This window comes from Lycium barbarum, chromosome 6 (assembly GCF_019175385.1).
Source record: "Lycium barbarum isolate Lr01 chromosome 6, ASM1917538v2, whole genome shotgun sequence".
Taxonomy (NCBI): domain Eukaryota; kingdom Viridiplantae; phylum Streptophyta; class Magnoliopsida; order Solanales; family Solanaceae; genus Lycium; species Lycium barbarum.
Genome location: NC_083342.1, coordinates 123682276 through 123707046, shown reverse-complemented (window position 1 = coordinate 123707046; position 24771 = coordinate 123682276). Strand labels below are relative to the sequence as shown.

Below are 24771 nucleotides of genomic sequence, written 5' to 3'. Positions count from 1 at the left end.
CTAGAAACTCAAGAATGTGAAACTCAGCATGAAGATGATTCACGTGGTTCTTTAATTTTTCATTTTAGTTTCTATAATTCAAAAGTAGATTAGTTAATTAATTCTTGGACCTAAACTAAAAGTATGGCAAACCAACGCCTAAGAAGGTATATATAAGTACAGACTTCATTGAACTTCTCCTCGTAGAAATGGCATCAAGTAACTGATTTTTTGGACAGGTTTAAAACATATCTAGTTAATAATGGACTAAGTTCTGAAGTTTGAACTACAAAAATTGAGTAAATTGTTGATGGATTTCTTTCATTTTTTTCCCAAATTAATTAGTCAAGTAAATCTTTGAATTGAATATCACATGCTTGCTCTGCGTGAGGATAGATCACATTCTTGTGCATAAGAACTCAAAATTTTCATTACAATGATTCCACTTGTGGTACTTTTTACTTGTCTGAATTAGATTTACCGAAATTAATTAATGTAAAGCTAACGAAAATAAAAGGGAAAACATGCCGCTTTGTGCCTGCATTTTTTCTTAGTAAGACTAATTTAATTTCAAATTTGGATGTAAAGGTACATTCATTGGATTTCACAAAATCATCCAAAAAAGAAGAATAAGAAGCCAAAGAAAAAAAACAGCCGCAGCCCTAAAAGTGGTTAGATGGTGTTATTTTTACCGTTTTACGGTGACAGATTGTAAATAAGTGCTAAGTTAATAAGAACTCAAAACACATTTTTTTGTGCGGATTCCCGTCAAAAGCGCTAGTCTTTAATTTTTGCCCCTCAAATTGGTGATCTTTAATTTTTGTCCTTCGCCTAATACCTCAATATTCTGGGTTTAACCCCAATTCAGTTAAAAAAAAAAAAAAGGAATTTCGCAAGGCAGGGGCAAAACTCTACCTCAGGCGAAATTTTGAATGCAAAACTCTCCCTGGAGACAGAGTTTTGAACTCTACCTCAAGGTAGAGTTTGCATTCAAAACAAAACAAAACTCTGACTTCAGGTAAAGTTTTGAACTAACTTTGGCTCGAATAAGTCTAATTTTGCTACAAAACTCTGTCTTGTGATTTTTTTTTTTTTATTAAGCCGGAGTGTGAACCCCAAACCTCATAATATTAGGAGAAAAATAAAAATTAAAGACCACCCTAAAATAAGGAGGTTCTTGCGAATTGCCCCTGAAAACACACTATGCGAGCCCAGTACTCTTTGGGCCAGCTAACGACGGACTGCAAAAGCAAACTTGACGTAAATAGCCTACGGGTCACGGCTTATCTCAAGGTGGCTAATTGATAAGAAAAGCCCAGCCCACTTTTTCTCGATCTTGCAACATGATGAATCGTCCAGCAAATAACGACCAAGTAATTAAGTTTTGGCTACGGAAACAAAACAACGACGGGAAGTTTCAATTTTTCTATCACAACTCACAAGCACCTAAAATATCACAATTCATATTCATTGGCGTACAAAGGATCGATATTCAGCAAGCGGCTAGATTTTTTTGTATGTCATAATTAGGCTTCTACCCTAAGCTTGGATTATTGAGTCGTAGGATTCTACGACTTTAATTCTTGTTCCAAATTTGTTTATTTTGTATTATTTTTTAAGTAGCGTCGGCTTTTTTATATAAATATGTCATTTAAGAAAAAGTACATTTATTAATAATATTTTCCAGTAAAGCGGTGTCGGGTGATACCATTTAATTCAATATACTTCCGCCCTAATAATATTTGTTCTAATGTTTTGAGTTGTTCGACCGATATGTTTTAATTAATTATATTGACATGTTGATCTGTGTGGATGAAACTAGCTAACAAGTCAAAGCCAAAGTCATTTTAACTATACACATTTATCTTTTGTGAATTTACAGCGGAACATCTCGGCGTTTCAGAAATAGTAGATATAGCAATTTCATCCAAATTAAGTCATTTTGATGTGGTTAGATCTCTTATATTTTAATTGTTGAGTGAAAATTACTTTGGAGCAACCTTGCTTACGATAAACTTAATGAATGATTCATGATGGGTGTTTCTAATTTTACAATTAAAACAATTTTGAATTATTGAAGAGTAGCAAAATCAGACTTAATTACTTTTTATAGAATTCAATAGATAAGTACCTACACTAAATATTTATACCAAATCAAATGTCATGCATCTATAGTACATGAAAGACATGTCATTCATTAATTTGATGAAAAATCAAATATCAGTAAAATTTTCCCCTTTGTTGCCCATGTTATCCCCCCCCCCCCCCCCAACCCCCAACCCCCATACACACTTTCGATTGGCTGAGTGGGACTATTATCTCTATCTAGCAATCCGTAAAGGACACTGAAAAAAAAAAAAAAAAAATACACCCAAATATTCCTCAAACGGATTAAGGATGTTCCTACAAGTGGACCAATTGTGCTGTTGATGTTGAATTTGGATGAGGAATGAGTGACTCTGGGTTTAATCTTTGAGAAATTGTCTCAATCAATTTCCTCACATCAGATTAATTTGAGTAGTTTTACGTCAATAAATAATAATTTCCAATGCCCCATTTTATTCCCTACACCACACACATAATTTGCCTAAGAAAGAATATATAAGTACAGACTTCATTGAAATATGTCACAGGAGTAATAATTTTTTTTATGCGGGAAGGGTTTAGACACATGGGGGCTGGTTAAGATTTTATATAGTAGTAGTATACTGCTACCAAAGGTACCAACTTTACCGAAGTTTGAAATTCTCCTCGTAGAAATGGCACCAAGGAGCTGATTTTTGGGACGGGTTTAAAACAGATCTAGTTACTGATAGACGTATATCTGAAGTTTGAACTACAACATTTCGAACTATAAAAATTGAGTAAATTGTTGATAGATTTTTTCATTTTATTCCAAATGAATTCGTCAAGTTCTTCGAATTGAATACACGTGCTTGCTCTGCATGAGGATAGATCATATTCTAGTTCATCAGAACCCAAATTTGCATTACAATTAGTCCATTTATGGTACTTTCTAATTGTCATAAAAATAAAAAAGAGTGTAAAGCTAATGAAAATAAAAGGAAAAACATGCCGCTTTGTGCCTGCATTTTTTCTTCGTAAGACTAATTTAATTTCGAGTTTTGATGTAGAAGTGCATTCATTGGATTTCTTTACAAAATCATGCGAAGAAGAAGAAGTGGTGCAGCAAAAGAAGAAGAAAAACAACACAAGTGCTAAATTTTAAATAACGCAGCACTAAAGGTGGCTATCTAGCGTTATTTCTAGGTAACAAAATGTAAATAAGTGCTAATTTGAGAACAGAAAGCACAACATGCGAGCCCAGTACTCTTTGGGCCAGCTGGCAATGGACTTCACAAGCAAACTTGACATTAATAGCCCACGGGTCACGGTTTTCGTATAATAAATTTTTTATAAAATATCACAAAGGTACTTTTCAAGAACTTTATAAGTTTTGCTAATTATGTGCCTAAATTTAAAAGCATGTCATATGTTGTAATTTTCTCTGGCTTTTTTTTTGTCATAGTTAAGCTTCTACGCTAGCTTGGACTTGGAATTGTAGGATTCTGCTACTTCCATTCTTGTATCAAATTAATGATTAGTTTCATTATTTTTCAAGTGACGTCGGTTTTTTTTTATTAATGTAAACACGTCTTTTAAAAAATAAAATTTACTAATAATATTTTTTAGTAAAGCAGGGTCGGATGATATTATTTAGTTCAAAGTATTTCTATCATGATAATATTTGTTCTAATACTCTGAGTTGTGCGACCGATATGTTCTAATTAACTATATTGGTGATCTGTGTGGATGAAACTAGTTCACAAGTCAACACCAAAGTCATTTTAGCTTTGTCCATTAATATCTTGTGAATTTACAGGTGAACATCTTGCCAATTCAGAAATAGTAAATTTATAGCGATTTCATCTATAGTTAAATCATTTTGAAGTGCTTAGATCTCTTATATTTAATGAGTGAAACTTACTTTGGAACAACTCTTGCCCAAATAAACTTAACAAATAAATCACAATTGTCGTTTTTAAGTTTACAATTAAATTGCTCAATTTTTTTGAGTTATTTAACAGAAGTAAAATCAAACCTATTTTTTTATTTTGTATAGACTTCGATGAATACTTATTCATATTAATTGTTTATATCAAATCAAATAATTTAATCAAAGTAATTGAATTTAAAATGAGGATGTATATTGTAACACCTCCTACCTCCTAACTAAGCTATGTTCATGATTCGGGGACTTAGAAACCAACATGAAGTGTTAGGATTGAAAATTCGCTACAATTCAGAGAATCACGTTTTTCGTCAAATTATACGGACCGTACTTATAAGTACGGGCCGTACTTTTTTAGCGTACCTCGCCCCCAGAAAATCCTAGTTATTGAAATTTGACAATCGAGATACGGTCAAAAAATATGGATCGTACATTTATGTACGGGCGCATTTTCCTTCCACGAAAATCATAGTTTTTGGATTTTGGCAATCCAGGTAAGGCCCAGAAGTAAGTCCGTACATGTTGCCTGTACTTTCCCAGTCTCAGCAATAAGTATAAATACGGGACTTCAATTTTTAATTTCACTTTTCATACTCTCAAACCACAGTAAAAAGGTTCTCTCCTCCCACCACTAAAATACACCAAGGTAAGCCTATTCCAAGCATTTCAAGTGAATTCTAACATGTATCCATGATCTCTAAATAGAAAATCATTGTTCCTAACCAAGGGTTTTCAAGAAAATCCATATAAGGGATTCAAGATTAAGGCTTTTGGATTTCTTCTCCAAGTTCATATCATTGTTACAAGTTTTGGAGCGTTACAGGTATGTAGGGTTTCTATCTATGTGTGGTAATATCATTGTTCTTCCCCACGCCACATTCTTCTATGATTATACGAAATTGCACTAAAACTAGGGTTTCCAGCCTTGATCATAATAACCCTAAGTATATTTACCATGATATACCATGTTGTGTTAATAATTCATTATTGCGTTCTAGTAGTCCATTTTGGTTATTGAGAATCTTTCCGTAATCCATGATAACCCGTATTTTGCATTCCATGGGTTCTTAAATGCAAGATATGAACTTTTATGTTTATTTTCATGAACTTCTACATGCTTCTCAATATCTTATTTTTTGATCTTCTTGTAAACCTTCAGAATAATTTTTTGGTTGTGAAAACCAAAGGGAATGATGACTTTGGGTTGTACTCAGTCTGAAACCAAGTGGATTTATTTTTTGTCCCATAATCCCCAACTATTATACATATCACGATACATCATAGCTGTAGATTTTTTTTTCCATCTCGTTTTTTTTAACGAATCTATCTCGACATATTCATCCATGTTTTCATACAAGTTACACTATATATCTATCTTTATGTTCTAATACAATCACGAATCATGTTTATTTAATTCATGGGCTATGTATCACCCCGTATCTTGGAACTAAGTTTAGACTCATATCATTAGAGTTTTAGTGGAAAAACCGAAGGTTTGAACGTTTTGCGAAAATGGTTGATAGGCCTACTTCGGGAAGCCATAAATCCTTGATTAGTTGGGAATTTGGGAAAGTACCCTTAATGAAAGTTGTAGTATGTAGAAATACCTTTCTAACGATATAAGGACCAGACCAATCAGAGATCGGAGCAAGGATATATGATCGTCTTAATATGGCTAATAGTAAGGCACTTAAAATTCTATAGAATCGGCTAAGTTTTCGATACGTCTGCCTTCCAGTCAAGTTTCGTGAAAATCTGTTGGGAATTTGAGAAAACTTGAAACATAAAAGTTGTAGCCCTTCGAAATATATTTCCAACGGTATATTATGGGTCTTGAAAAGACCTATGTACAAGAAGTTATGCCTATTTTACCGAACACTGTACAGAACCGACACATGCCGCTTGTGCGGGCGCGTGCGATGGCCCCGCGTCACGGGCCGATCGCACAAAAACACCCTCTTTAAATATAGACCTGCAGGGGGTCACGCGATGCACATGTGTCGCGGACCCAATGCATAAAAGGCCGGGTTTCGGGTCAAAAGTCGGTTTACACGTTTTAAGTTATATTTAAGATTTGAGGTTTATTTCCCCAACACCCCATTCACAAAAAATTACCCTAAATTCAGGAAGAACAAGTCCCAAGCCTCAAGAACCCTATAAGGTAAGTTTTATCATGATTCTAGGTTGAATTCAAGTTCCTAATCCCTTTCTAACTTGAGTAAACCCTTCCAACTCAATTCTAATATATATTCTCTAATAATATAAGCAAGAAATCATTGTTCCTAGACTAGGGTTTTCAAGAAAACCCGTCCCAAGGTTCAAGAATTCAAGACTTTGGAATTCTTCTTCAAAGATTCAGACTTTTCTTCAAGTTTTGGAGCGATTAAGGTATGTAGAGTTACTATCTACGTGTGGGAACATCATTGTTCTTCCCCACTCCTCATAATCCATAAATTATGATTCTTTACAAAAACTAGGGTTTCTATACCATGTTCATGATAACCCTAGGTCCATGTCCATGATTATATTATGTATGAATTGTTATAATTCCATAATTGAGTTCTTAATATTTCTTTATGATTATTAAGAATCTGTCTGTAATCTATGAAAAGCCCATATATCTCATTCCATGGGTTCATGCATGCTAGTTTATGATATATTATGCTATTTTCAAGAAAATACTATACATGTTTTACAAGTTCATGCAAGCAAGTTATAATTCATGATATCCATGTACAAGCAAGTTATATTCATGAAATCCATGGGCAGCAAGCGCCACTTATTTTACATGTTTATGTTTTTGGGAGTTGCTTTAATTACCGAGGAGGGCTTCAGATAGCCTGAAACTACGTAGCCACCGTAGGATGAGGATCACTCCACCCATGTCCCGGACGATCTCTCATAATGACTGGATCCTTTCATATTTTATTAAATCTCATGTTCCCTGACAAGGACTGAGTGTTCTGCTGACGGGACGCAAGCACCAGACCATGGATCGGTTATAAGTTATTGCTCTCCCTACTTATAATATTTTACCATGTTTTATATATATATGTATTCATGTTCATGACCAGGTTTCAGTTCCTATCATTATTATTTCATGTCCTACGTTATTTCATTCAGTTGCTTTACATACCAGTACATTCAAAGTACTGACGTCCCCTTTCTATTGTCCGAGGGCCTGCATTTCACGATGCAGGTACTGATATACAGGACGACACATCTGCTCAGTAGGACAACATTCGTATCAGCTTATTGGTGAGCCCCATCTCATTCGGGGTTTAGTCAACTTTTGTTTTATGATTAGTTATGCATCTAAGGTATGCTGGGGGCCTTGTCCCAGTAAGTGTGTTTTCCAGTCAGACTCATGATAGAGGTTTCATATACTAGACAAGTCAGTTATGTTATGTCAGACATTCGGAGTCGTATAGCCATTTTGGCTCATTCATGTTATTTCCGCACTCATGTTTAAATAAGTATTTTTATTAAGTATTATGACTTACTACGTTTTATAAAGGTTCATCATACATTCACGTTATATTCCGCTCATGTTATGCCTCATGATGATTCAGCAAGCCATGTGGTTCGCTCGGTCACATGCAGTAAAGCACCAAGTGCCGTGTTTCGCCCAGGCCATGGTTCGGGGCGTGACAAGCTACTAAGCCAATTATATCTATGTTCATGTTTAGGGAGTTGCACAAATTACCGAAAAGGCTTAGAAAGCCTCAAACTACGTATGCCAGCGTAGGATAAGGATCGCTCCGCTCAGTGAGGATGATTCCTTCATGTTTACCCATTGTGGGTTGTTGGATCCATTCATGTCATGTTCATGTCTCATACCCTGGCAAGGTATGAGATGTCTTAGCTGATCCGGCAGAGATCAGACACCACGTGCTTACGTGGTGGTTACATGTCGGTTATACTAATGCACTTCCATAGGTATCTTTACAGACTTAAATTATTTTATTCATGTAAGATGATATTCATGTTCATGTTCAGTTTCAGTTCTATTATTTCATGTGTCATGTTTATTTCATTCAGTTGCTTTACATACCAGTACAATTCAAGTGTAATGACGTCCCCTTTTATTGTCTGGGGGCCTGCATTTCACGATGCAAATTTACAGGATGACGGATGAGCTCGTTAGTACTTTGCCTGTATCAGCTATTGGTGAGCCCCATTCCATTCGGGGTGCTTTCTTTATTTATTTCATGTTACTTATGCAGTCAAGGTATGCCGGGAGCCTCGTCCCGGTAAACAGTTTAGCAGTCAAACTCATGTCAGAGGTTTCATAGACTAGTTCAGTTATATCATGTTAGATGTTCAGAGTCGTATAGCCAGTATTGGCTCAATACTTATTATATTTCCAGATTATCTCCGCAACACGTTTAAACAGTATTTTCATTAGTATTATGATGACTCATGTTATTCAGGCTATCTATGTTTTAAAATATATTCCGCATCAGTTCATGCCCCATGTTGATTCAGCAAGCCATATGGTTCGTTCGATCACATGCAGCAAGGCATCGAGAGTCGTGTCACGCCCAGACCATGATAGTTAAATGACAAATATGTGTGTGAAAGTTATGTCTTACCTTAGTTTGGTGCATATGTTAGACTTCGTTATAACTTCTTACTTCTAGTTACCACTTCTACTTTCCCCCGATTGTTGGTTGGCTGAGTGAGACTGTTATCTCTATCTAGCAATATGTGGGGAAAAAAAAAACACCAAAAGATTCCTCAATGGATCATTAATGTTCTTACAAGTGGACCTATTGTATTGTTGATGTTGATTTTGGATGAGGAATGAGTGACTGGTTTCTTTGTGAAAAATGTCACAATCAATTTGCTCACATCACATTAATTTGAGTAGTTTTACGTCAATAAATAATCCGGCGCCCCATTTTATACCCTACACGACACGCATAATTTGCCATCATTTTCTGTATAGTTATTTGCACTCTTCCAAAAACTAATGGATCATAAAATTTTGTGTTTCTTAGCAACTAATTGTAGGACATCTTCACATAGAACCAGCTACACTATTGGTTTTTATGATTTTATTTGTTTACCTCACAATTTGAAAATTATATAGGGTGAAAATTCCCCCCTAGAAAGTAGTTTTTAGAAGAAAAAAATTCAGAGAAGCAATAACTTTGGCCTATCCTATGGGTTAGAGATGTGCATAAAAGTGAGAATATTCCGGACCAAGTGTATAAGATAATTCACACCTAATATAACAGAAATAATATAAAGTATAGGTAAGTGTGTTTGGTTTTAATGGAAGTTGTTTTTCATGAAAAATATTTCTCTTTTGAATAACATATTTCAATGTTTGATAGATGAGTGAAAACTATTTAATGGGGAAAATATAATTAAAAATTAGCAGTAATAATAGCAAGTCGGATCGTGGTTTGATAAAATTTTCTTGAGTACTAGAAGATTAATAATAATGTAAGTAGTAGTTGGAGCAAACAACATGAAGCTAAATGTTAAGATTAATTGTAAGGAAAATGGCTTCCGTCTATAAATGAGGGAAGTCATTTTCTCTCTTTTGATAGAAAAAAAACATTTTATAAAAAATGACTCTCTTATAGAAAATATGTTTTCTAAAATATGATTTTCGTCATTCGAACACACCTAAATGAAGATTAGAGCTAGAAATCATGAAATCAAAGTCTAGCCTTATCGTCTCATGGAAAATATAGATTAAAAAATCAAGAAAATTACTGATATATCGGTGATAAAAAAAATGCTTCATCTTATCATCCACCCAAGTAGGTCCTCTCTTTTTAAAATCGACTCTTCAAGATATTTAAATTGTCCACTAATAAGATTTAACTTTTGTTTTTTTGTTAATTAATACGAGTGTGAAATTTCAGCTAGTATAATCATCATAATATACCTCTACAAAGGGTCTTACTATTAAGTATTTTCGTAACATCCAATCGTTATTAATTATTATGGGTTTCCAAATTCCAAATGAGATGACTTAATTTGTACGGTGTTAATTTAAGCCTTTCCTTTATTTTGATTTTCTTATTTAGACAATGTAATACTCCCTCAATCTCAATTTATATGGTACCATTTTCTTTTTAATCCGTTTCAAAATGAATGTCACTTTTCCTTATTATGCAACACTTTAATGATACCATCTCTATTTTACCCTTGTTAGGTCCCACTTACTTTTAAAAATGTGTGCTTGTTGTGAAGAAAAGTTAACAAAAGTAGGCACTAAAGTAAGGGCAATTTGATAAACATAACAAAGTCTTTCCTTATTTCTTAAATTTCTTATTCGGTCAAATGATGTTATATAAATTGGGACGGAGGGAGTACTTTAATCAGTCTTGTCAAATCCTTGTCGAGGAATTGATTCTCGAAAATCATACACATATTTTTTATTTTTTTTTAAATTGGCGCCCCTTTCAGTAGAGAAAAAGAAAGACACAAATTTTGATTATAATTAAAACTAAAAGAAAGCGGTGAAGAACTGATGTATCCATGCTTAAACTTGTTTACTGGAAATCTGCGAATGAGCAAATTTTCTATTTTGAGAAGGGCAAACTGGGGGAGAACAAAGTGTGAGGGTTAATATTTGTGGGATTGGTAGGGACTAGTAGTTGAAGAATCTCATTTAAAAAGGATAAAGGGAAGTCATTATCAAGTGCTTTCTCCATATACTTTCGATTTTAATCCGTTTTAAAAGGAATATTAAAATTTTAAGTTTAGAAATAATGAATTTCACATTTTTTGTTTCACTTTTATAAAAAAAGTCTTTAAAAGTTAAATAACCATACAAATGTTATGATATGCATAAAATCAATTTTCTTTTTTAAAGGTTTGTACCATTCAAGCTATATCACGTAAATTGAAGCGAAGAAAGTAATTACCTATATGCCAATAATACAGTTTCTTTTATCTTTAGATTGTAGTCTTTGGTAATTGCCGAAGTTATAACTTCAGACTTTCAGTTTTTTTTTTTTTTTTTTTTTGTGTAAAGGTTATAGCTTCAGATTTTTAGTAATTGTTTTTGGTCAAAAAAAAAATCTCTGAAGTGAGAGGAGGAATCTTTAACAAGAATGCAACATCGCACTAATTGCTAGGAATGACAATTTGGGCAAGGCAGGGTAGGACAACCTCATACTAAGGCGGGGAAAGGTAGGGCAAAATTTAATTTTTGAAATTTTTTAACAGGGCAGGGTAGAACAAGGCAAGGACTCGGGTTATATTTGGGTCGGGTAAAATAGGACTGACCCGTTTTGTTTTGAACACAGAGCTAAGGTTTGTTTCATTGTAGGTCATTAATGTTTTATTACTAAACAGAAAGCAAGAGAAAAATCTATATATAATATAAAGTCAGACATAGATAAGGTGATGTAGCATTTCTCTTTGGCCACCATTTCTATTTATCTTTTTTGTCCTCTTTTTTTTTTTTTTTTGACATTTTCTCCTATTTCCCTCAATTATTCTATTTTTAAAAATCATTCTTATCTCCAATTAAATTCAATAATTAATACATATTTATGGTTCTGCTTTTTCATCTTCTTCATCTGTTTTTTCTCATTTCATCCGTTCATGGGTCAACAAATATTAAATCTCCAATTAAGCTTAACAACTAATACACATTAATGTTTATGTTTTGAATCTCCTTCCATATAGTTGGCTCTGCTCAGATTGTCCATTCATATGGTATTTCAATTTTGCAGTTGTAAGCTTATGCCTAAAAGTCTAATTTTCACATGTTTGTTCTCTCTCTCTATTGTGTATGGTAAAGTATATGTAGTTGTTTATAAATTGTTTGATTGTCTTCAACTAGATGGCCACAAGTTTTTCTCACACAATCGTGAGCTATAATGTAAATATCATTGAGTTATTAAGAAATCTTTCTCTCTTTATCTTTACTTTTAGTTTACTTTACCAATTAATATTTAATTTTTATATTATATGAAAGTAGACCAGATGACTTTGCTATGATATATATTCAGATTGTTATTCTATTATTTGTGATATGAATTGTAGATGAGTCTTTTGCGTCTCGCTTCCACGGAGTATTAAATTTAATTGTGAGAGTTTTGTGACATGCTATACAACAATCCTTCCGATGTCAATTTGAAGAGATTTTCTCCTTTATGCTCAAAATATTCAGGCGGTCATGAACGGATAGCTAATAGCACATATAAGCACTCCTTGTATTTGACCTCCCATAATTCAGAAGGTATACTATCTCATTGCAGATTTTTACTCTTATAAAATCTTTTTTAGTTTTAAATATTTAATTTTTTTTCATTTTAAATATTTCGTTAGCCTTCTTTTAATTTACTTTTTGGTCAAATGTTCCGGATATTGACGACCTGTGCAAGATATATATCTAAAGTGAATTATATTAAGGGTTATGGTATAATTTATCCTCATTCTTATGTTTATGTTGACAGTTTTTATTTCTTTGTGGTGATCGTTATAAAGTTTATGGTAATGTACAACATATTATCGGGCTTTCATAAATTTATATCAGAAAATTACTTCTTTTTTTTTCTTTCTAAATTTCTAATTTTAAAATTATATTTTGAACAGAGTTAGTGGTGGCGAGAACCCTTTTCATGGCAAAAGTGTGTCGTGCATAACACTGTCTTATTATTGTGATTCAAGGCTTCATAGCAAAATGTTATCTTCTTTTTCTTAAGTTTTTTTTTTTTTTCATTTTAAATTTGAGTGTGTGTGATTACTTAACTTATTTTCCACTTTCCTAAATTATCTAAATTTGTGGTGTTGCGTATATACTGCATATTGTAGTAAATGCTACCTTGATTTCAATGGCTCCTCGAGCCATGACCTATTTGATCCTTCAGAACCAACTTCATCATTGACCAAAGGAAAGGTCCCTTAGCCTTTGAATTGGTGCGCAAGCAAAAGAAGAACAAAAAAGAGGGGATTTGTCTTATTAAGAAGCATACAAACGACATATTAAACAGAAGCGTGTAGACTCAAAAGAAGGATATCGCTATCACTTATGTAATTTTAAGAATAATTGTCTCAATAACTCTAATTTTTTGTTTTCTTTTCATTTCCTGTGATTAATGTTCATTATTTTGTGTAATCATATATAAATATCACTCCTGTTAGGTTTACAAACATGTCCAACAATCACATATTCTTAATCCTCTCATTTACTCTTACGCTCCATTATTCTTACTCCGTTTCTGGGAATTTAATATATATTGAATGTAGTAATTCATTTGGAATGTGAAAATACGCTTTAATGTTTTGTAACTTTAATTACCTCCTTCCCTTCTCCTCATTTCTCTCTCATGTAGTTGTTTCTCTCTTTTGTTCTCTTTTTATGTTTATTTTTAAATGCATTTTGTTCTAACCGTCTTTTGTTTCCTAATTTTTATTTTTTTTTATTTTTTTTAGTGATCTTGATATGACAATCCTTTAGATTGGCGAATAGAAGAAAATGAGAAAGTGAATGGTAATGAAGTTAGCAAAGAGGAGGAAGAAGCGGGAATGGGTAAAATATTGATGTGAAAAACTAAACAACTCAAATTAGAGAGTATGCATCTTATATGCACGACTTCGAAATTGTTCACAAAAGATAGGGTATATTAAATTTATTTTTATATTATGTGATTTCCTTCTTTTAATCTATTTTTTATTTAATTTAGAGAAATACAAAGTGTGAATCTCGTGAAAACATAAATGTCGAAATCATACAAAAAATATAATTAAGAAAAGGGCCTCAGTGGAAAAAGAAAAAAGCAATCACATCTCAAGTTTCCATTCCACTAACTTTAATATCTTTTTCCTTTTCATTAATTCTTCTTTTAATATTTTACTTTTTCACGTTCACATATACTGATTTCTTATATAAGTTGTTTCATATTTAACCTAAAACATTTTTCATGGATTCTCTTTTATGAAATATGTGATTAATAAAAATTAGTTCCCTTTTAAAAAAGTACTTAGTAAGATTAGTTTTCAACTGTATTTAATTTTTTTTATGACCGTATGAAGCGCGAACAAGTACACTAGTAAGATATAGAGCCAAATTAGAGTAGAACCTTAGTATTGAGGAAGAGTACACTCAATTTGTTAACTTTTTCGATGCTAATGAAATACTTACTTGAATAAAACGTGACGAAGTCTGAATATTTCTTTTTTCCCCCTTATAATCGCTGAATTTTTAATCAACTAATAAAAGATACAAACTGTTACTTCTGAAGCACGCAAGCAGATGCTAATCAAATAATTAATTGATGTGCTGGTATACTTCCATTCTGCTTTGTCTTGTATTAGAGTAATTTATTTATATCTTCTATTTTTGTTCTTTTTATATTCCTTAGGTCAACTATATCTTTTTCAAAGACGACTTAATAATAAAATTGCCTGCTAGACAAACCTCTTACGTATTGTATATTAGAATATAACAAAATCCAAGAAGCTGAAGCTAGCTAAGGCATCTTCTTAATTTCAAGTAGAATTCTAGTGCTAGAAATTGTTACTCCTATTAAATTGTGTTTAAAAAAAAAAAACTAGTAAAATAGATTACAAAGAAGGCACTATAAGCATTTCGGGAACTATTTCTTCATTCAAATTCTAAAAATCTTATGAAGTTTTAAAAAAATACCATGCTGCAAAGTAAAAAATAAAGAGGAGAAAAGAAAGTTAACAGGTCAAGGCTTGACTGCCCAGTCCCCCTAAACCCGCCCCATTTACATCCCTAGATGTTGCTTAGTTTTTTTTTTTTTTTTCAGCTTATCAGTCGAGCCAAATTATTCTCTTTACAAATTCTTGATTTTTTTCCGGCAAGCGAAATTTCGGCACTGTTGAGTGAATAAGGCAGAGATCAAATTTATTTGCTTCCACTCATTTTTCTTTTTGAAGAATGTATAACTGCTCGCCGCCCCCATAAATGTAGTATCTTCTCTTTTCAACACCTACAATAACAATTTGACATTGAAATTCCTCTAATCCAAAAAAGAGGACTATGGTCCATCAATAAACGTTATAGTACTACTGATGTAATACCAAAAAAAAAAAAAAAAAAAAGAGGAAGAGTGTCGTGATGAAACATAGACGAGAAACACATGGGACAGTTTTTAATTAAGCTGATCATGGATTCACAAAGCATCTATACGCTCTTAACATATTGTGATATTGTTCGCTTTGAACAAATTTGATTTTCTCAAAAAGACCTCACACTATTAAGAGATTCCATAGGCTTCCAATCTTCTCATCTATCAATGTGGGACTTTATTCAGCTACTCATTTTTATAATAATTAGTATTTTCTATAGTCCATACTAAGAACATGGATCCACCTCATTTCCAATGGGATTCTTGAACTTCCAACTAATAAAGTCATGTAACTTATCAGTATTTTCAATTTTGAGAAGAACCTCGTATTTCTCTGCGTCTTCACGACTAATGAACTGACCTTTCCTAGTATATTAACAATGAAATAGACATATCACTGTATTCATCATCCATTTCCTAGTGGGGAAAGAGTAAATTTTTAGTGGTCCAATTTTTTGTGGCTTCATTTTTTCAAGATTTCGGCTTAAATCCTGTAAATAGTCTGATTGAATGTTGATGTCTTTGGTTTCTTCGGAAGTCTTTTTTGGTATAAATTAGTAACTGCTTTATGGATGGTTTGATATAGCGTTGTTGTCAAGTAATTTCAAGATTCTAAAATGGGTGAACTCTCAGGGCAAGTACCTCTTCTTTTGAAAAAAGAAGATGAATTTGATCATATCAAGAAGATACCTGTTTTGGTATCATCAACAATCAAAGTAATAATGTGGGTGATCTTCATTGCATGGGCAACTTTTATTTCCATATTGCCTATAAAATTCGTCAACGAACAGCAATTTAGATTTATTCAAGCCACCCAGGGAACTATTTTTGGCTCCACAGGTTTTTTTCCAACTTGAAAGTTTCTTGCTTTTGTGATGTACTTATCATTGTTTCCAATATCTTAGTAGTAGCTAATTTCATTTTTTGTTAATTGGATTGCAGGCAGCGTATTCTTGATGTTCAGTTTACCAATTTTCATGATTGCATTTCTTGCGATTGTTCGTCTCATTCTCAATGGTGAAGATGAACGTCAAGTGTATGTCTATCTGTTAGTAGTTAGTGGATGTTCATGATCAGGTAGATAGCGTACATAATTGTGAACTTATCTAGAATTTTTAATAGTTGCAGGAAGAAGAATGCAAAAGGTCCAAATTTTAGCTTATGGACATTCCCAGTTTTGGTGGATGGACCATTTGGTGTGGTTACAGCTGCAGAAATGATTGGAATTATGCTCTTCGCAGGGTACATCGTCTGGGCTGTAATTATGTACACTATACAGAATGTGGACCTCTTATCGTCGTTTCATATGCAAGACATGAAAGAAAAAAGGTACTATATAATTCTGTCACCATGATCATGTTACCTGCTATTTAAGCTTGGGAACCTGCTCATTTAGGCCTGTTGTTGTCTATAGTTTAAACCATCTTATTTTGACTTGTCAAAATGATCATATTTTCGGAGAACTAAGTTACGTTAATCCTTTTATATATACACGTATGGCTGGGCTATATAAATCATTATCCATTCTCCAAAAGAACTACCTGATATGCTCTCTAAAATTACTTATTTTGCATCCTTCTGGGCCCTCAATTGCACAATATTTAGAAATGTTTCAGTCCAATTTACCCTTAATTCAAATGCCCTTAATTCAAATGTTGGTTTTTCTTTCAAGTTTGTTCTTATATTATCTTCTTATACTAGTTCTCCAGAATGTGCATGGGTACTAGAATTCTGAAAGTACTGATGCACTCTTCTTGAATAACTGAAGTTTCCAATTAACTGAAGATTGAGCTAAACATGACTTCAGACTTCAGAGCCTGTTTAATGATTTCATTCTGTTTTTCAAACAGAATTTAGACTCAACCTACTAAATAATAAATACTATATCATAGTTTTTGATGTTTATTCCTGTCTCGTTCTAAAACTGGTTTAGATCAATTGAATACAGTTAACTTTCTGCATCACTAGGTAATTCCAGGCTATTCTGTACATTCGTTTGATTTTACTCACTTCACCCATATAAACGAAAGATTTTTTAAATTCAGTTATTGCACATTATCTTAATCCCCCTGCGGTATTAAATCAGGAAAGATAGATTGACTTTCTCTTTGTCTTCTATGCCCTCTCTTCATTGTCAACCCAATTTGTAATTTGTGCATCTGCTAAATAAAAAAAGAACTAGTTCATAGTTGTTGATTTGAAGGCTCCTTTGATAGCAGGATCTTCTTTTTCTAATTATAGCTTTTGCTCCACTAATATCTGCTGTTGTAATATTTTCAGTGCTCTGTTGCTGGAGCTAACAGGCTTTCGTTTTGGATTCATTGGATTAGTCTGCTTAGCATTTTTGTTTCTGCCTGTTGCACGGGGTTCAGTTCTTCTTCGAGCTATAGATATCCCTTTTGAACATGCCACTAGATATCACGTTTGGCTGGGACATCTTACTATGGCTCTCTTTACCCTTCATGGTCTCTTCTATGTGATTTGCTGGGCAATGCGGGGGCGACTTCTGGAAGAAGTGAGTTCTAAAGGCCCATAGAGATTCCTTTTATTTGTGTACTAGTAGTCTAGTACTATATAATAAAGGCCCAACTACATGAAATGCATCTTTATTAGACTTTTCCAAATTTGTTTAATACAGCTAGTCGACTGGAAAAACGAAGGAGTAGCCAATCTTCCAGGAGTTATCAGCCTTACAGCTGGTTTACTGATGTGGGTGACTTCACTTCCTGGAGTAAGGAGAAAAAATTTCGAATTGTTCTTCTATACGCACCAATTGTATGTGGTGTTCGTGGTGTTCCTAGCCTTGCATGTCGGTGATTTCATCTTCATGATAGCTGGTGCTGGGATCTTCCTCTTTATGCTTGATCGCTTCCTTAGATTCTTCCAGTCACGAAAAACTGTTGACATACTTTCAACCACATGCTTTCCTTGTGGAACCGTTGAACTCGTTATTTCAAAACCTGCAAGTAAAGAATAAATCTTGACTCAACTCATTTAATTTCCTCACTATTGCATTTTTCAGTGATTCTAATACTTCTTCCCTCGCGATGTAGATTTAAATTACAACGCCCTTGGCTGGATATTCTTACAAATACGCGAGTTGTCCTGGCTGCAGTGGCACCCTTTCAGTGTCTCCTCTAGTCCCCTTGATGGCAAACATCATCTTGCAATTCTCATAAAGGGTCTTGGAGATTGGACCAAAAAACTGAAGGGGAACATCTTGAACCTTTCTGTAGAACAATCCGAGAAGGCGCCCCTTTTGCAGCATAACAAGAAAATAATAGCTTCTGTTGAAGGTCCTTATGGCCATGAATCACCATACCACTTAACGTATGTATATCCACAGCAATATGTATTAAATTTACAATTTTTTTCTTCCAGTTATTAAGTCATTGACTAAGTAATTGGCTTGATGATGTTTCTCCTCTCAGGTATGAAAATCTCATTTTGGTAGCAGGTGGAATTGGAATTTCCCCCTTCCTAGCTATCTTGAGTGATATCCTCCACCGTATCAATGATAGCAAACCTTGCCTGCCAAGAAATATACTAATAGTATGGGCGATTAAAAATTCGGATGAGCTTCCACTTCTGGATACAGTTGACATGGAGGCAATCTGTCCACTTTTCTCTGAAAAACTGAATCTCGAGATTCAAACATTTGTGACTCGAGAATCACAACCTACATTGGTAATTGCTTTTTCCTGTTTTCATGTTGTTTATGTATCATCACCCTATTTATATGTTTCAATTCTTACTTCTTCTTTTTTTCCTCAGGAGGAGGGTAGGGTACCCAAAGCAATGCACCCCTCAATCTCCCCTGGCTTCAAGGGATGTAGAATGTCTAGTTTGGTTGGTACTGGAAATGTTGTATGGTCAGGATTATATGTCATAGTATCCACAATAGGGTTGGTGATCACTGTAGCATTAGTGGACATTTTCTACATAAATGCATTCAATGTATATTATTGGTGGTACAAGGGGCTTTTGTTGATTGGATCCATGGTTGCGAGTGTTCTTATATTTGGGGGTCTCGTTATCGCTTTATGGCATCTTTGGGACAGGAAAACCTCATCGAAGGAAGAATCAGACGACGCCACAAAGAAAGTTGACGTCCTGCAGCAGAAGAATGAGATCTCTTTACATAAGAGTTTTGGAGAGGGTCGATTTGTTAATAATATTCGATATGGTCAAAGACCGGATTTACAAGGTATGTTCAGAGGCAATATTTGAACTTTACAAGGTCTATATACTTCTCCCCCTTTTTTTTTTTTTGGCAGTGTGTTTAAACTTCTTTTTCTACAGAGATGTTTGCATCACATGCAAAGATTTGGGGAAATGTAGATATTGGTGTGCTAGTGTGTGGTCCTCCTACTCTCCAGTCCAGTGTTGCTAAAGAGTGCAGAAGGCAAAACTTGCAGAGAAGTGGCCATCAGGCTATTTTCCATTTCAACAGCCACAGTTTTGACCTCTAGGTCACCCCAGTAAGCATGGGCGAAGCTAGGGTACCAGAAATAGAAAAATTACACCTTATAAAGAAGGTTAAAATTATTTTTATATATATAATATATAGTAGATGTTGGAGTGCCTTGGCTTCGTGTGATTATTTCTTTATATTTTGAATCATTTTAGTGGAAATTTTGGCACCGCCAATGTTCGTAAGCATTTGATAGCTCGTATACGGAGTACTTTTTATTGCTCTAATGGGAAAAATGATCATACAAATAGCTAGTTTATCTATGGTCCTTGTAGAAACAATCATAATTGGTGTTTTTAAATTTTACAATTAAAACAATCTTTTGAGTTACTCAAGAGTAGCAAAATATATATATATATTTTTAATTTTTTTTTCTAGATTTCAGTGGATACTTTCCTACATCAATGTTTACACCAAATGAAATAATTTAGATATAGTTGTTGAAAATTAAAATAAGGATACATACCGTGCGATTATAGTTAATTGATAATTACATGTATGAAAGACGCGTCTTATATTTTTTAATTTGGTGAAAAATCAGGTATAGTAAAATTTACCCTTTCTTACAACTTTCTATTCCAACTCCTCATTTTCGATTGGCTGAGTGGAACTATTATCTCTAGCTAGCAATACGTGAAAAGGACACTGAAAAATAAAATACACCAAAAGATCCTCAAACGGATTAATGATGTTCCTACAAGTGGACCTATTGTATTGTTGATGTTGATTTTGGCTGAGAAATGAGTGACTCTATTTTAATCTTTTAGAAAAATTGTCACAATCAATTTCCTCACATCACATTAATTTGAGTAGCTTTACGTCAATAAATAATACTCTCTCCGAATAAAAAAAAAAGTTCACTTAAGCTTTTTTTTTTATTAAAAAAAATTCATTTAGCAAATCAAAAAAGAATTAATCTTGTTTTTTCATATTTGCCCCTATTAAGTGTTGTATGATCAAATCTCAATGCCTATTTAATTAGGGATAGTTTAGTCAAATTACTTATTTTTATCTAGGAGTTAGTATTTTTTTAAGGGGTGTGTAAATGGCTAAGTGGACTTTTTTTTTTATTCGGAGGGAGTAGTGGTAATTTCCACCGCACATTTGCCATCATTTTCCGTATACGTAGTTATTTGCACCCTTCCAAGAGGGATCATTACAACAATTGTTTCGTAGCAACTAATTGTAGGATATTTTCAGGTCATGGAACCAGCTACGCCATTGGTTTTAACGATTTTATCCGGTTACTTTACAATTTGAAGAAAAAGAATTCAGAGAAGCAACAACTTTTGCCTATCTAAAATAATATTTTGGACCAAGTATTAGATAATGTCTCACACCTAATATTGCAGAAAAGAAGTAAATGTAAAGTATAGTGTGATGAAGCGTGCTCTGTTATAATGAGATTCAATTTTGATGAAATTTATTTTTGATGTTTGATGTGTAAAAATTACGTTATGGAAAAATATGATTAAAAGTTAATAAAATAATAATAATAATAATAATAATAATAATAATAATGATAATATTAAGAGCAAATGGGAGAGTGTTGTGAAGAATTTTGTCTACTAAAAATTAATAATGCAAGTTTTGTGAAGAATTTTGTCTACTAAAAATTAATAATGCAAGTATTAGTTGGAACAAATAACATGAAATTAAGGATACGTAAACGTTCGGATCGTCGTTTTAGGGGTTGAAAAGGTACCCGAAGTAAGTTTTGTTTAAGGTTTAAGTGCTTTATTTTTTAAGGTTTTGATTTAAGCGTGTTATTTTTTAATCAAGACATAATTTTATTTTGAGTATAAATATAATTCTAAAAAAAAAGTAGTTGTAAAGTGGTCAAACTTTAGATAGTCATAACTTTGCGCTCGGATGTCCGTTTTACGCGTTTTTTTTAACTTGCGTATTTTTTCGAGATCTACGTGGACAAACCGCCGGTTTGGCCGAGCCGATTTTTAATAAAACACCTTTTATACCATTCAATTTCAATTTTCCCCCAAATTGGCGTGAAATTTTCAGTTTTATTTATTTATAAGAAGATGATACGCAATAGATTTCAACGTAAAAATCCCGGGGTAGCTGTAAATGTCAATTTCACATTTGCGGTTTCAATTTTTGAAAATAAAGCTGACTAATTTTCTCGACATATAAAGTTGACTAAAATAAAACTTAAAATTAAACATAGTCATCAAGGAAAATGACTTCCTACTATAAGTGAGAGAAATCAGTTTCTCCCTTTTGATAGAAAAGATTTTATAACAATCAAACGCCAACAAGATGACTTCATTGAAAATATTTTTTGTAAACCATGATTTGCATCATTCCAAATGAAGATTAGAGCATGAAATGATTGAAATCCCAGCTTTATCCTTGGATTGGACCTAATTGTCTCTTGGAGAATATAGATTAAAAAAAAAAGGAAATTAATGATATGTCGGCAATAAAAGGAAATGCTTCACTTTATAATTGAAATAACTGGTCCTCACTTATTTTTTAATAGGAAACTTTATTTTGGAAAAAAAGATTAAAAATATCCTCCATTATAAATTTAGGTAAGAAATATCTCTCTCGCATAAAAAATTTCAAATATACCCATGTCTTAACAGAAATCTCAACATAAGTCAATTTCATTTTTAAATCCGCTCTATTTAAACCGATCCAACTATATAAAAAACTCATATGCTACCAACTTGTTATCGATACTACATCTGGAGCCATTAGGAACAGGAGCAGGTAATTCATATGAGTTTTTATTTAGTTGAGTCGAGTTTAAGTGGAGCGAGTTTAAAAATGAAATCGAATTATGTTGGGGATTTCGGTTAAGACAGAGGTATATTTGAAAATTTTAATGACATGAGAGATATTTTTTATTTAAATTTATAATGGAATATATTTTTAGCCCTTTTCTCAAAGTAAAAGGGAATCTTCTTTCACTCTTTTCCCTTTTTAAAATATGTAACTCTTCAAAATATTTAAATTATCCAACATTTTTTTTTTTGCTAATTAATACGAGAGTGAGGTTTCAGGTTAGTACAATCAAATAACTTACCTCTACAAAGAGTCGTACCATTAGTCCCATATCATCAAATGGCAACTTTGTACGGGGTTAATCTAAGCCTTTCCTTTATTTTGATTTTTATTATTACACAATGCAGTACATTAATCAGTCCTTATCGAGGAATTGAAGGGTTTGAAAATCATACAAATATTTTTATTTTTTTAAACGTGCGCCCTTTACTCGAGAAAAAGAAATTGCGCGAATGTTGGTTATAATTAAAAGAAAGGAGTGAAGAACATACCCATGCTTAGATAGAGGATAATGAAAATTGAAAGTGTGAGTAGTTCATAATTAATATTGTTTACTCTGAATTTAGATAATTAATTAAATTTATGAATGGTATAAGATATGTGATTAAGTCTCAATTTACTTGGTGAAAAGAATGTATAAATGTTATACGATATGAAGAGAGCGATTGATAATCGGCGACTTGCTATATACTTATATATTTACAAATGTATGGGTGCTATTAGATCGAAGAAGTGCAAGAAATAAACACAACAGATATGACCGAAATCTTGGTGTTTGAGAGAGAGATTTTGTATATAAATTGTTATTACAAAGTGTTCTTGATGTGTGGAAGCCAATCTTCCCAAAGGAGAGTGATGAACTCTATTTATAGTGTTGCTTCTATGGGCCTTATACAATAAAAATCATTAAAAAATAAGATGAAGGACACTCTGAGTGGGTTAGGCTGACAATACTGTATGACACACGCATGGTTGGTGGTTGACCATGACAGGACGCTATCGACGCGTGGCTCACGCACAACGGCTCTATCGGACCAATAGCCATGGATATTCAGACTAACGGCCCCGACCGATCTAATGGCGAAGAAATCGAACCAAACGGTACCCCTGCTCAACTCCGATTTGAGCGTTTCTCCGATTCAGAATGAAAGTCTTCACCCATATTCTTGTAACCTCTTCTTCCTTCGATCCCTTGTTTCCCCGATTTGTCGTATCCAATTTTTATCGTATATAAATATATTGTGGGTTTGGTAGGGACCAGTTGTTTGAAGAATCTCATTCCACCAAAGAAAGCAAGAAGGATAAGTAAAGTCATTAATAAGTAATTACCTACACGCCAAAAAATCAAAAGATTGTATCTGTAATAATATGTCAGATTTATCAACTTTACACTTTCAGTTTTTGCTTTCTAAAAAAAGTAAAAACTTATCTTTGGAGCGACAAGTGAAATTTCGTAACTGTTGAGTGAATGAGGCCAGATCCAGTTTATTTTCTCACGGACCCCAATAATGCTCTATTTTACTTGTTATATTTGTATGTTCCACAAAGAATGACCAGACAAATTAACAACATCTGACAACATGGATGTGCCCCATCATACAGAGATAATCATTCCCATCCTGCAAAAAAGAGGCGACCTTTCTCAAAAAACAAATTGATTGGAACTGACAAAAATCCTATGAGACACTGAAATGCAATAGGGGCAGGAGCCATTTAGGTGTTAAAATTGGGACACAGTTAATTCATGATTTCTCCGTAAAAATAATATATATTATTTAAAATTAATATAATACTATTTGTCAAAATTCATGTTATAAAAAAAAAAGATAAATAGTGCACTTAATTAAAGGATAGCTTAGGCAAGAATAAGGGACTTTGCTTCCCTCTATATTGCCTTTTTTTTCTTTTTCAATTTAATATTTCTCTTAATTTCATCAAATTAATATCTCTTCACATTTATTAAAGTAAGAATAGAGGTGAGAAATTAATTAATTTTTTTTAAATGATAAATATTTTGAACCAATTATTTTAATAAATCATGACAACTAAAATAGACTTGAGGGAGTATTATGCTCTTTTCAACACCTAAAATTATATTTTTACATGCAATCGCTTTATCAATTTCGTGAAGGTTAGTCGTCTCACCTATGCCTGTCAACCGGTTCCAACCGGAACCGGACCGGTAACCGGTTAGGAAACCGGCCGGTTCCGGTTCCAAAACCGGAACCGCCTAACCGGTTCCGGTTTAACCGGTTCCGGTTAACCGGTTTGAAGGTCCAAACCGGAACCGGTCCGGTTTGGACTCGTTAAATTTTTTTTTTTTTTTTTTTTTGTATTATATATATATATTATAGTATTTATTTGTATATTGTAGGTATATTTACATATGTTATACAATTTTATAATTAAAGTTTAAATATTTACTG

The 24771-nt window shown here is 33.2% G+C and overlaps 1 protein-coding gene across 2 annotated transcripts; it reads left to right on the top strand.

Moving 5' to 3' along the window:
* The first annotated feature begins 15041 nt into the window (after positions 1-15041).
* Positions 15042-19737, top strand: LOC132598556 (ferric reduction oxidase 6-like). Of its 2 annotated transcripts, none has more exons than XM_060311499.1 (9): positions 15042-15903; positions 16006-16099; positions 16192-16392; positions 17344-17578; positions 17702-18029; positions 18117-18393; positions 18495-18750; positions 18838-19270; positions 19366-19737. In XM_060311499.1, exons 1-9 carry the CDS (start codon positions 15681-15683, stop codon positions 19533-19535), a joined length of 2217 nt encoding a protein of 738 aa, XP_060167482.1. In that variant the 5' UTR covers positions 15042-15680; the 3' UTR covers positions 19536-19737. The 2 variants fall into 2 exon arrangements, with proteins under 2 accessions (XP_060167482.1, XP_060167481.1); XM_060311498.1 differs by having other exon boundaries at positions 16186-16392.
* The last annotated feature ends 5034 nt before the right edge of the window (positions 19738-24771 follow it).